At 39.5% G+C, this 13,973-nt stretch overlaps 1 protein-coding gene across 2 annotated transcripts in view; it reads left to right on the top strand.

Annotated features, from left to right (window-relative positions):
• The window catches only part of RPS6KA5 (ribosomal protein S6 kinase A5), a 106,791-nt gene extending 93,057 nt beyond the window's left edge, over positions 1–13,734 (top strand). Inside the window, exons 16-18 of one of the 2 annotated variants that reach the window (XM_029067687.2) lie at positions 3,184–3,347; positions 7,147–7,415; positions 8,232–13,734. In XM_029067687.2, the coding sequence (XP_028923520.1) occupies positions 3,184–3,347; positions 7,147–7,386 (404 nt within the window). In that variant the 3' untranslated portion in view covers positions 7,387–7,415; positions 8,232–13,734. Of the gene's footprint in view, positions 1–3,183; positions 3,348–7,146 lie in introns of both variants that reach the window. The other variant, XM_029067679.2, reaches the window with a different exon arrangement.
• The last annotated feature ends 239 nt before the right edge of the window (positions 13,735–13,973 follow it).

Raw genomic sequence — 13,973 nt, 5'->3', positions numbered from 1 at the left:
AATTCTTGCCCTCAAGGAATTTACAGTCAAACTCAGGAGAAAGGCACAAAATAATTGACAGATAGGCGAAAGGATGAAGAAAATGGATAGGCGATGGATGATAAGTGGCTATATAATAAGGCATGTAAATTGGGGTGTTCAAAAGTACTGTTGGTGAATGTGAATGCAAAACTGCTGATGTGGTAGATGGGGAGATATTACATGGGGAAAAGGAAGATTAGTTTTAGAAAGTCTCTTTGGGATGTGAGTTTGAAAATGGTCATTTCTAAGGGTACCTTTTTTCAAAGGGACTAACCTTGGTCTAGCAGACTTTAAGGGAGAGAGAGTTCCAGGAAGGAAGAAGAACATGAACAAGGGATGAGAACCAACAAGAACAAAGTACAGTGAGAAGGGTAGCCAGGGTGGAACAAAGAGCGCAAACCCAGGGGAAGTAGGAGGAGAGAGAGTCTAGGTAAGAGGGGATGAGCTGATAGAAATGCTTACCCTTTGGCTTTAAAATACTCTGCGTGCTATGGAGAAGAAAGAGGGTTTTCCATTTGAAGATTTTTGAGAGAGAGGAGAGAGAATCTGGAGCTTCTCCTATTGGTGATTTAATTTAGTGTTTGTCTCCCCTTCTAGACTGTAAGCTCCTGTGGGCAAGGTCCATGTATTGTATTTTACCAAGCACATAATACAGTGCTCTGCACACAGTAAGCAGTCAATATTGACTGATGAACAGGGCAACGTTTTTAGAAAAATTAACTGGGTAACAGAGTGAAGTATGGAATAGAGATGGGAGAGGCTGAAGTAGGGAGTTCAGTTTGAAGACTAATTCAGTAATCTAGCTGGGATAGGAAAAGCCCCTACTACCAAAAGAATAATGACTGTAGTATTTAAGAGCTTACTGTTTGCCTAGCACTGTACCAAGTGCTGGGATAGATCCCTGGTTGATGAGCATTTGGATAGAGAGGAAGGGATTGGTCTGGAAATGATTGAATGAATGGGCATTTGGGAAGGGAACGAGTAACATAGTTCCCAAGCGTTTAGAACAGTATTCCACACATATTAAGCGCTCAATAAATACTACTGAATGGTTGACGGGCTCGGCACTGAGGAGCACAGAGCTGGGGGCAGGGTGGGGAGAGGTCTTACTAGATAAGCTTGATTTTTCTGCAGAGGAAAACCCAATAGGATTTAACAACAGCCTGAAAGATAGCAAGGAATAAAAGATATCAAAGCTGCAAGCTTTGGATGATGGAATTGTCCACTGTGATGGGATGGAGGAGTGAATGTGAGTTCATTTTAAGCATATTTAAGCTTAAGGTACCGGGACAAGTGGAAATGGATAAGAGGCTCAAAGAAATGCAAGACTGCAGATGAGGTGAGAGGTTAGATGGGGGAGGTTAGATTTGGGATGGAGTAAAGTGAATGAGCTCCCTGAGGAAGTAATTATAAAGAGAAAAATAGGGACTCAAGACAGAATCTTGAGGGATACCACAGTAAGGGAACTGGAGGTGAAAGAGAAGCTAGCAAGAGAATCTGAGAAAGAGCAGCCAGAAAAGTAGGAGGAGAACCAGAAGAGAACTGTATTAGTTTAACCAAAGGTTGGATCAACATTTCTAGGAGAAAGAAGTGGTTCACTGTGTCAAAAAGGCTGAAAGGGCAAAAAGGATTCAAATAGCCAAGAGGGGAAGAATGGTAATTTTGGAGAGGGTGGTCTTACAGAAGTGAAGTGGGTGGAAACCAGAATGTGGTAGGGCAGAAAAGAATTGAAGAAAAGAAAATGGAAGCAGTGGGGATATACAACCTTTTTGGAGAGTTTGGATAGGAATAGGAGCAGGGAAATTGGGTGGAATTGGGAGGTGGGATTCCAAGAAGGCTTTTTTTTTTAGTAACAGGGGAGACTTGAGTATGTTTGAAGTCAGAGGGGAATGAGCAATGAGAGAGAGAGAGGGGAGGAAAGTGGGAGCAAATATTTTTAGAGGATGAAGGGGATGAAGAGCTTAGAGATGCAGGAAATAGAGGTAGATTTTGAAAGTATGCAGGAAACCTCCTCTTAATAGACATTTTTTTCCTTATCTTTCTCTTACTCTCTCCCACTTCCAATTTTTCATCTCCACTGCTCCCTCACCTCCCCCTCCTAACTCCTACTCTTACCTCCTGCACTACACTGGTGGGTTTGTGTTTGTGGCTGTCATTTCAGATCAAACTCTTTTTCCCTACTCACTCTGCCGCAGGGGTGCCATTCCATTTCTTGAATAGATCCCTTCCATAGCTGACTTCTTGGTGACAGTAATAGCACTTCTCATAGTTTACCCCTGTAAGGCCCATAAGTACTCTGTGGCCAGGGGTCTTACTGATTGGAAGTCTCATGGTCTGCAGCTTGTCTGATTCCCCAGTAGCAGCACTGTGGCCACCATCTTTTTTTTTACAGTATTAGTTAAGTGCTTACGATGTGCCAGGAGCTGTATTAACAATGGTATTTATTGAGCCCTTACTGTGTGCAGAACACTGTAATATGTGCTTGGGAGACTACAAGAGTGGACACAATACAATTTGTGGACACACTCCCTGCCCGTAAAGAGTTTACTAAGGGCTGGGTAGATACCAGATAATCAGGTTGGCACAGTCTCTATACCACATAGGGCTCATAGTCTTAATCCCCATTTTACAGATGAGATAACTAAGGCAGAGGAAATAAAGTGACTTGCCCAAGGTCACACAGCAGAAAAGTGATAGAGATAGGATTAGAACCCAGGTTCTCTGGCTCCCAGGCCCATGCTCTTTCTATTAGGTCACGCTGCTTCCCATTCTCTCAAACCTTACCAACCACATTTGCTTGTTTCATTTTCTTCCCCTTTGACCTTGCTTCCTTGTTTCTGTTACAAGCTTCAGCTTTGTTTCCCTGTTTCATTTCTTCACCTTTTGCCTTCCACCTTCCTGGGCTCGCTCTCCCGACCTGCTTTCTTGGTCCTGCTTTCCGTTAGCCCCAAGTTTCCTGCTGCCAGAGGCTCACACCTGTGTCATCCTTACCTAGGTCTTGCTCACCGAGTTTCTTTCCCACTTTCCTCCTGCTGGTGCCCCCAGGATTGGTCCTCTGCCAGGCCCGGGCAAGCTACCACCTTAGCCAACATCTGACCATTTTTTTACTGTATTAAAACGGGAAGCCGGTAATATAATAAGGATGTATTGCTTTTCCCTCAGGACTTCTTACTGTGGATCCAAATAAAAGACTCAAAATGTCTGGCTTGAGATACAATGAATGGCTTCAAGATGGCAGCCAGCTATCTTCAAATCCTTTGATGACTCCAGATATCTTAGGGTCCTCAGGAGCTGCTGTACACACTTGTGTAAAAGCAACTTTTCACGTAAGGTCAACTATTCCTCAGAACTAGCCTTTAACAATTTTCTGTTGGGTGTAACTCCTTTCTTTCTACTATCAGTCCATTCTGTTATAACTCGTGTTTAATTTTGCAATTTGAGAAGCGGCATGGTCCTGAGAAGCAGAAGGACTTGGGATCTAATTCTGGCTCCACCACTTGTCTGCTGGGTGACCTTGGGCAAGTCACTTAACTTCTCTATGCCTCAGTTACCTTATCTGTAAAATGAGGATAAAGACAGTGGATGCCTTGTGGCTTGTGTCTACCTCAGTGCTTAGTACAGTGCCTGTCACAGAGTAAGTACTTAATAAATACCATTAAAAGAAAAAAAATGAGTGCAATATGATGGAAGTATTATAGAACTATATTCCCAAAATATGAGTCTGTTTTGGCAGTAGCATAATCCATAAATTGTTGCAAATAGTCATACACAACTCTTTTTCCTCTCTATGTGCTAAGGAAATCTATCTGGGTAAGTTTGTGTGCCTTTCTGAATGAGGGAACGTGCAAAGTGTCTGTCTCTGTCTGCCCTTGTGCTCTTGTGTTTCCTTCTTTTTGTTCTCTCTCCCTTCTCAACCATTGGTGCATGTTTAGAGCCTGCCCAGGAAGTAGGTATAAGGGTACTAATACCATCTGTTTTCCCTGCTGTTAGTTTTTCTTTTCAGGCAGGCAGCTATAGTTCTTATCTTTTCCACCCCTGCCCAGGCTGTGGAATGTTGCAGGCCTTGTCAGGGGTGGAGATGGCAAAGGTGAAACTGCTGCTATCCCTGGGAAAAATAAATAAAATGGAGGAGCCTCCGCTCTCCACCCAAAACACTAGAGTTTCTGTGGAACTGATCCATGCTTCCAGATTCGATGGGTCAATCAGTCGTATTTATTGAGCGCTTACCGTGTGTTACTGTACTAAACGCTTGGGAGAGCACAACACAATAATATATAACAGACACGTTCCCTATCCGCAACAAGCTTACACTGTAGGGGGGAAGCTTACAGTCTAGTGGGTGAAGCCAATCAGCTTCATATCACTCTGGTATGGCCACCTTTATCCTCTAATGTGCAAATATGGGCTATTCAGGTACTTTACAAATGAACAGAATTCTAGGGCATTGTTTCCCAACCTTAGATTGTGAGCCTCTTGCGGGACAGGGAATGTATTATACTACTACTAACAATAATAATAATAATTGTATTAGTTAAGCGCTTACTATGTGCCAACCACTGTTCAAAGCACTGGGGTAGATACAGGTTAACCAGGTTGGACACAGTCTCTGTCCCATATGAGGCTCACACGCAACCCCATTTTACAGATGAGGTAACTGAGGCACAGAGAAGTTGTGACTTGACCAAGGTCACACAGCCGACATGTGGTGGAGCTGAGATTAGAACCCAGGTCCTTTGGACTCCCAGGCCCATACTCTACTAAGCCACACTGCTTCTCTAAAATGGTTCATTAATTAGTTCATTTCAACCCTCACAGTAATCCTGTGAGGTAGGTATTACTCTCGCCAATTTACAGATGGGGAAACTGAGGTACAGAGAAGTTAAGTTAGAGAAGCAGTGTGGCTCAGTGGAAAGAGCACGGGCTTGGGAGTCAGAGGTCATGGGTTCAAATCCTGGATCTGTCGCTTGTCAGCTGTGTGACTGTGGGCATGTCACTTAACTTCTCTGTGCTTCAGTTACCTCATCTGTAAAATGGGGATTAAGACTGTGAGCCTCACGTGGGACAACCTGATTACCCTGTATCTACCCCAGTGCTTACAACAGTGCTCTGCACATAGTAAGCGCTTAACAAATACCAACATTATTATTATTATTATTATTATTATTATTAAGTGCATGGTCACATGGCAGGCTAAGAGCACAGCTCAGACTCACACCGGGGTCCTCACCACACCTTTTCCGTGACTATCGTATCTTCTCCTCTAGACTGTAAGTTAATTTGGGCAGGAAATGTGTCTGCCAATTCTGCTATGTTGTACTCTCCCAAGCGCTTCATACTTTGTTCTGTACACAGTAAGCACTCAATAAATACCAGTGATTGACATATAATAATTATGGTATTTGTTAAGCAATTACTATGTACCAGGCACTGTACTAAGCAGTGGGGTGGATACAAGCAAATCGGGTTGGACACAGTCTCTTTCCCGCGTAGGCCTCATGTTCTTATTCCCCATTTTACAGATGAGGTAACTGAGGCACAGAGAAGTGAAGTGACTTGCCTAAGATCACACAGGAGACAAGTAGTGGAGCCGGGATAAGAACCCATGACTTTCTGACTTCCAGGCCCGTCCTCTATCCGTTATGTTATGCTGCTTCCCTCATTATCAGTTGGGAATATGGCCATCTTGAGTGTCTTGCCCAGTTACGTTTCTGAGTTAGGTAGTATACCTCCACAGTGGGGCCCCTACAACTTGGGGACACAGTTTGGGAAGCATTTATTTAGGGGAGAGTCGGGGAGAATGGTGAATACTCTGAACCATCATTTTTACATGATACCATCCATTAGAAAGTAGTCAGTTTTTCTCACATCCGTCTCTTTTCTACTTCTTCATTCTTCATTCAAAGCTGTGGATTATAATGAAGTCTTTTTGGTCCTTTTTGAACTTCCATTCCCAAGTTCTACATCATTCCAACCTCTAGTCGTGAATATTATTTTATGTTTGTCATTGGGCTGTAAGCTTCTTGTTGGCAGGGGACATGTCACTTTGTTACTGTGTAATTCCTAAGCACCTGGTACAGTACACTGCACCTATGCTGCTACTAGTTCCACTCAAACTTAATCTTACTCTACAGTGAAATTATATGTATAATCATGGGACAGAAATTGAGCCCTGTGGCTCTGGTTGATTATAAGACTCCGCAGGCATGAATTTGCAAGGAAACAATTATAGCAAAAAATAGGGGAAAAGGAAGTTTATGGCCATTATCTCTTCATGCCTGCTGATAATCCGTGTCTCAGGGCTCTATTTCCTAGAATCCATAACTTTATTGCAAATGAGACTCTATTAGTAGCTTGTATTCTTGGCTAGCTGTTGTGGATTTGAAGAATAAGATGGCTGAGTAAGAATTAATCTTAAAGGTACTGTTGGGGATTTCTTTTTTTTTGCATTGGATGTATTTTCTGGTTAAAGAGAAAACAGTCAGTTTCCTTTTATTGAAGTAGCCTTTTCAACTTTATTTTATGTGAGAAAGTTGCAATGCTCTATAAATTTCAGGAACCAGCCATATATTGTTGGCATTACAGTGCTTTCTCAAATATCTGGAGCCTGTAGAATTACAGAAAATTTTGTAAGCATTTGAGGAAAGTAAGGAGTTTGTTCTCAGTTATTGATCAGTGAAACACAAAATTGTAATGGAAAAAATAAATTTTCAGAGTGACTTCAGAAAACATTCAGAAGTACTCAAATCTGGAAAATTCCAAAATCCAAGTTTCAAGCATTCCACATTTAATTAGCCTTTAATTAGATTATGGCTTTACATCACTAGTTTTTATTATTATTGCTTTACAAGAGCAGTTTCTAATGGGCACACCTCTTTTCCTTTTGACCCTAGTACAAAAGAAATTGAATAGGATTGGAAAAAGAATCTTGAATTATAAACCTCCATTTTAAAAACTACAAAACCAGTTGTGTTTAAGGGAATTTTTTTGATTGAGAATTCAATGACATACATACAGGATATAAGTCGTTTACCCAACGGACATTTTTCAGGCATTTCTAGTGAAGTATGATTTTTACGCATTACAAAAAGCACCGATATACCAACTGCTACTTTTTTTTTTCATTAGGCCTTTAACAAGTACAAGAGGGAAGGCTTTTGCCTCCAAAATGTTGACAAAGCACCTCTTGCGAAGAGAAGGAAGATGAAGAAGACCAGCACTAGTACGGAAACACGTAGCAGTTCAAGTGAAAGTTCTCATTCTTCTTCCTCTCATTCTCATGGTAAAACTACACCTACAAAGACATTGCAGCCCACTAACCCTCCTGACAGCAATAATCCAGAAACCATCTTCCAGTTCTCAGACTGAGTAGCAGAGCAATGGCGGGAATGTCTTTGGTAACTAACCATGCTTTCGTTTTCCCCAGTTTACAACAGAGGAACAAATGAGGAAGTCCCTATTTAGAAACCCCTGTTTTTCCACATTGTTCTCATTACAGCCTTGCTTTTTAGTGAACTTCTTTAAGATAGCTGCTTGGTTTGTCCTTGTCCAGGAGCACTGGGCACAGTGTTATATTACTGTGAATAGAATAAGCATTATATACTGTTCGGAACTAAAATGATTCCATACCATCAGTACTTTTCTTGCAAAGGGCAGTGGTTTTGATGAATTTGGTCATGGGTGTCGTGATTTTGTTCCGTGCTAATCAAAAATACCCTGACCTTAGTTTTCGTAGATGTGTGCCAAAATGAGTTGGTGTGAAGTCCCATGATGCCATTTGTCTTCAAATTACAGAAAATAATTTTTGTAAAAGAGATATTCCCACTCCACTGAGCATTCGTACCCTCAAGCATAGCCCTGCTGTTGGTCCAGTGGAAGGAGCCTGGCTCCGAGAATCAGGAGACCCGGGTTCTAGTCCCAGCTCTGTAGGTAGTAGAAGGCATTGGAGGGTGGGAGGCATCGGTTGTTCAGGTTTCTGACCTAAGAACCATCCTAGGGCATTTGGTGCTAAGTGGATGGACCCACCAGGAATCCTGAAAAATACGGCAGCCATCCAGGCAAACACTTGCTGGGTTATGGCACTATGGCCCAACACTGGATGTGCTGCAGTCACTTTGGTCGTAAATGGGTCCCACACGTAAATAAAAAAAAGCTTTGCATGCACTGTGCGATGTGCTGCGCCCCTGCCCACCTGTTGACTTGTTGCACTCTAGCGGGAACACGACCGGCAGGGACAAGAGAGTACAAATGGCGGTACGCAAACCATTAGCACGAAATCAGTCATTTTGGGCAGATTCCTCATCTGGAAGCCTCAAGAGAGCATCGTGGTCATCACTGTCATCATCATCATCATCACCATAGAAGATTGCTGAAATTTCCCGAGGATTCTGTGGTCAATTTCATATGTTAAATAGATGTCTCACATGAGAAAAGAGTTTATTATTTTTCTGTTTTGTGGTTGCACCCGATGACAACCTGCTAGTGTTCACCATTTTCTGAAATGGAAAAAAGGATGCAAACAGGTTAGATCCCTTAGTCTTGTGTTTGGGATTTCTACAAAATGCATGCCAAGATATGTATGTTTTTATTTTGCACTGCATTCTCCTAGCAACTTATTTCATTAGTTATTGTAAAATAATAGAGCATATTTATCCCTTTTTCTAAGTAATACTGCACTTTATGAAAGAGTGGAAAAAACACCAGGCTGTTTTATAAAGTGCACTGCTTAGAGCATATGGCCTATGTACTGTATTTTCACCATTTTTTCATCACCTAGACTAAATCACGCCTCACATCCCTATTTTATATTGTACAAACAAATAGAATAGGGCCGCTTATATAGTGTAATTGTAAGTCACTAATGCACTGATGTGAGGAAACTAAAGGGAAATTATACTAAACACTGTGCTTCATAACTGTACACTGTGTTGTACTGCAGAGAGGTATTTCCTGCTGTGGTCATATATTATGTACATAATTTGTTGAGACTCATAAATGGGACTTGTTTTGGAATTTCAATTGTTAAATTTAAATTGGAAAATCCTATATTAAAACCTTATACAGAATGCTTTTATTACTCAAATTCTGAATGCATATGGAAATCTTAGTGCCAATTCTTTGACTATGAAGCATAAGTAAGAGCTTGCTGCATTTTAAAGCTAAATGAACTCATCCCTTATGCAAAAATGTTTTAGGAGCTGTTCTCATTAGATTGTATTTCACAGCAAGTGTCAGAATTGGGGAAAGTGAGTTTAGTCGTGTTTACAAGGATTGTCTGTATCTAAAGCAAGCCCTATATGTTTGTTGTTTTGTTTGTTCTTTTGTTTAGTTTTGTTTTCAATTTTATCAGTGCTAGCCTTTCAAGTATTTAGGGGAAGATTTGGGCATGAACTTTCTTTAATTATTACATGATGGTAACATCAAAGGCGATAGCAAAATTATTTTTAGCTTGATGTGAATATTGAAATTTTGCACTGTTTATGTAGAAGTAGTATATTTAATATTAAAGATTGATGTAAGTACAAATGGCAGGCACAGTTGAAAGGGGCTGATACTAAAATCCTCAAAATGCTGATATAGATTTGCCTTCTCGGTAGTTGTCGATAGAAATATTGTATAATATAACCAAGGGCCATAAATTGGCATTATTGTATCAAATCCAATGAGAATTAAGCAAGCATCCAATTTTTTGTTATTCAGGTTAATGGGTTAAAGCTAAATTGATGAATTTGTGTGTCATCTCTTCTCTTTAGCTCAGCCCACCCCCTGGTGGAGGAGTTTGTGAGCTGTTAAATAGGCAGGTGGTAAGCAAAGAGAAGAAAAAATTGGGGTTAATTGGACAGCTGGATAACCCACTTCCTGAATAAACACGGATGGATTGGTTGATTACGGGACCAATCACACCCCTTCCCTATGATAAATACCAAAAAGTCAGCAGTTAGTATATTTTTCTGGCCCCAGTAAGATGCATCAGTAATTTGGGTTGAAGTTGCCTCCAATGTACAATAAATTGCACTTTGAAATATAAAGAGAGCTTTCAGAGCACTTTGAAAAATTAAATATAAATAAAAGCCTGGCCCCTATTCAAGTGAAGTTTTTTGGGTCCAGATTTTGAAAATACAGGGAAACTGCTTTTTTATCCTGCAATTTGTTCTTGAAAATCCAAATTGAGTTTAATTTTGTAATTTATCTGTGAAGTTGAGAGAAGATAACTTTTCTATAGAAGCAAAGGGAAGTTGTATTCTTGTAAAGATTATGATTTTCAGAGTGATCAAGACCCTCACGAGATAAATTCTATAGGCAGCTAACTTCTTGAGTATTAATTTGGAATATCATGAGGTACATGAATTCTTCCAGGATTTTAGGACCTGCCCATTCCATTGGGGCTACCTCCATGGTAAAATAGGTAAATGGAACCTAATGGAAGAATTAACTCACCTCCCAAAGTGCCTGCTTAGAATACTGAAGTTGCTGAAATTAGTGTCTACTGAACACATTATAATGGTATGATAAATAGATTATTTTAAAGAATAATATGTGCATTGCTGTGCCTAAATATTTTTATTTATAGAAGTTGAAAAGCATATTTTGAATAAATGTCTCTATTAACTTTAAAGAAAGTAGATTTTGTATTCTACTGGAGTATAATTACAATTTAATATGCACTTGTCCATCTCTTCAAATAGAATTCCAATCATTCATTAGGAAAAAGGAACTTGAAATTGGTGACTGTTTCTAGTTGTCATTTTCTAGTACTGTTGCCTGACTGCCTGTTTAGTTAATGGGGACTATGATGGTAGTACTAAGACAAGGATTTGGGCTCAAATTTTAAGTAATGACTTAATTCACATGTAAGTGATATCAGAATAGTGATAGTACAGGATGAAGATATTTGTGGTACAATGAAATATTTGGGTAGTATTTTGAAGATGTTTGCTTGGCAATTTTAGGAAAATCCCACCACGTTATAATTTTCAAGAAATATGCTCCTATCCAGATTAAATTTAAATCCTCCGTGAACACTTTCCTTCACTCACAGACAGAAGGATTAAAAACTACTTCAAAGCTAAATCTATCAGAAACACTTCAAATACAAATTGAAATAGGAAGATATGCAAAAAGAAATTAGAGAGCCGAAGTAATTTAAAAATAATTCTCTTGAAAGAAAAGCCCAATCAGATAGTGTTCTAAGTATGCCTTTCCCCAGAAAAATAGTAGGGGATGCAATACCATATCAATTTTGTGCACCTATTGGTTGTTCTGCATAAGCCTCATCCCCAGAATGTTTCCATTCTCATCTTCTACAAAGTATCACTGAAAATCTACTTCATGTAGAATACCATATCAGGTGTTCCATAAGGAGTTACATAAAAAGAATGTTTCATGGGAAGAATGTGGTATAATCTATACCCTCTGTGAACCTATTGTCTATCAGAAACCAATCAGTGATATTTATTGAGCTCTTACAGTGGCACTAAGCACTTGAGAGAGCACAAGACAATAAAACTGGTAGACACTTTCCCTATCCATAAGATGCTTACAGTTTAGAGGGAAACTTAGATCAAACAAAAAGGTCAGAGTTCCTTTTATGAAAAGTTCTTGAATAATGGATAGGTTTGATTTAAAGTAGTAGACACATTTAGCATTTTTAAATGTTTTACAAGCTGTATTTCAGTCTGTTTCATGAGCTTCAACTAGAGTTTCCTTGCGGGTGCTTCCTTTGGATACCTCTCCTCCCCCTGCTCCCAACTGTAGTTTTTCACTAAATAGATAATAGTTGTAGGAGCTTTTACCCTAGGTTAAGGCTTGTGTCGGGCATGTTTCGAGGTCTTAAGCATTGGGCAGCTATCACTGTTCGATTTTCTGCTCCTGTCACGTGAGGAATAAGTAAACGAAGCATCTCCCAAGTACAACTGACTTTCCTTATTTCTAACCCTTGCAGAATAAGTACTGTTTTCTCTCCAGTTTATACCTTTCATTGCGTTAAAGAATTGATGTTCCTGTGCAGAAAGATTCACATAAGTACTTTTTGCTAAGAGTGTACAGTCTTAAAAATCTTAGCATCTCTTGACCCAAAATAGAAAACTTGCAGTATTTCAACTTTAGGCATGGGAGTAATTTTTTTAAAAAAGAAAGGAGTTGTAAGTGCAGTGCATAACTTAAATGTGATTAGTGTAGTAATTTTCCTTAGAACTTGCAGTTCTTATTTAGCATGTCAAAAAGTGCTACTTCCTTCTTTTTCCCATCTTGACTGTTTTTTGATGGTTTGTTTTTCTCATTTTACTTAAAACGCATGTTTTTCTACTTCCACAGGGAATTCTAAAATTGACTTAAGTAGCAGGTTTTTCCTAAACCACTATAAAACAGAACAGAAGAGGATTTTGAAATTCTGGGATTTAAGACTGGAAAGACGAGTTTTATTAGGAGTGTTCCAGGATTTTGACCTGCGCACAACCAAGGCTAGGTTTAATTGTCTGTAGATTAACAAACTGATTTTCCTTTCTCTTTTCTTCTCCAAAATAGATGTTTCACTTGATATTAGTGGTTCACTGGAGCTTTGACAGATTTCCAAAATATTTACTGATTAACAGTTGGAAATTTTAATGAGGGGTCAGAATTTAGGATTCAGGAATCAGAGTAAGAAGAAGGAAAAGTTTGGATGTGATCTAAACTTGCAGTCAAGATTAATAGGGCATTAGAATTTGACAGATTTTGGGGTTTGGTTGAAGAATAGATGATTAGGGACACAACAATTTGGGGAGTAATAAAAGGCAACTACCCCCAAAAAAAAGTTACGAAAAGGTTATTTGCCCATTATTAAGGCTATAGGGCTATTTGCTCCACAGTAATCATCTTAATTTTAAACAAGAAGCTTTAAAAGATTGTTTTTCTACAAAGGCAGAGTAAATTTGTGGGTTTGAAATCTCTCAGGATGAAAGCTGAAGTTGCTACTTTCTCATATCCTAGGACAGTCTCTCATTCTCACAAGCCCCAGTTGTTGCCTTCTTCCCAGCCCAAATATACCGTAGGGCACCCAACACAGAACGCAGCCTATTGACACTGCCTGCATGTTCTGATGGGATCACTCATCAAGCAGCACCAGCTTTTATGTAGGGGATCAACTTGATGACTGACTGTTTGCTAAAATCCCATCCTTGCCTTTGAGAAGGCAACCTATTGAGCACTGTTTTTTATAAAAATGCTGCACATTGCCTTCATGAAATTTCTGACTTTAATGGGAAATATTTGATATTCAGATTTTTTTTACAGGCCACCAAAAGCAAGCCTGATTTACGTAGACTATATTTAGTTAGCAAACACTGATTATTGCAAAATTCATGTTGGAAGAAAAAGGAGAGGACAAGGAATGCTTGGGCCAACACTTTTGGAAGTCGGCCACGTATCTTTTCAGCTGACATGTTTCTATTTGAAGTGCAGCCCAGGCCAGCAGTGATGAAGTCATTAGCGTGACGACTCCTTGAAGAAATAACCTTTGTCAGGCCTGGATCACAAAAGGTATTTTTAGTAACTTGTTGATTGAAATGCCATGGATGAATTTAAACTTGGCCCTGAAGTGCACTTTTTGAGCAGGGTCAAAATAGAGCCATATAGAAAAACTCTCACTGTTGGTTTTATTTTCCATTTTAGCTTCCTATTTAGCTTTGCACATTCCATAAACTAAAAGCCCACTTGGGTAGATTTGGTCCTATTAAAACTGTATTAAATGTGTTTTTGATATGCCAGAATTTGAAAATTGCAACTGGCACCAGCCTACACCTGGCACACTAAGCTTTTAAGCGGAGTATGAATGGTAGATTTTTGTGGCATTGTGAATAAACCTAATCACCTAGGCTGTGGTTCCAGTGGTTTTATTCACTGTTTTGAAATGGCAGAACTTTTACCTATTCAAAACAGTAAAAATAACTCAGTTTGAGTTTTTTTCTTGTTTGGAGAGG

The sequence above is a fragment of the Ornithorhynchus anatinus genome, chromosome 1 (assembly GCF_004115215.2).
Source record: "Ornithorhynchus anatinus isolate Pmale09 chromosome 1, mOrnAna1.pri.v4, whole genome shotgun sequence".
Lineage (NCBI taxonomy): Eukaryota > Metazoa > Chordata > Mammalia > Monotremata > Ornithorhynchidae > Ornithorhynchus > Ornithorhynchus anatinus.
The sequence above is the reverse complement of the archived record's forward strand: the minus strand, read 5'-3'. Positions and strand labels throughout refer to the sequence as shown.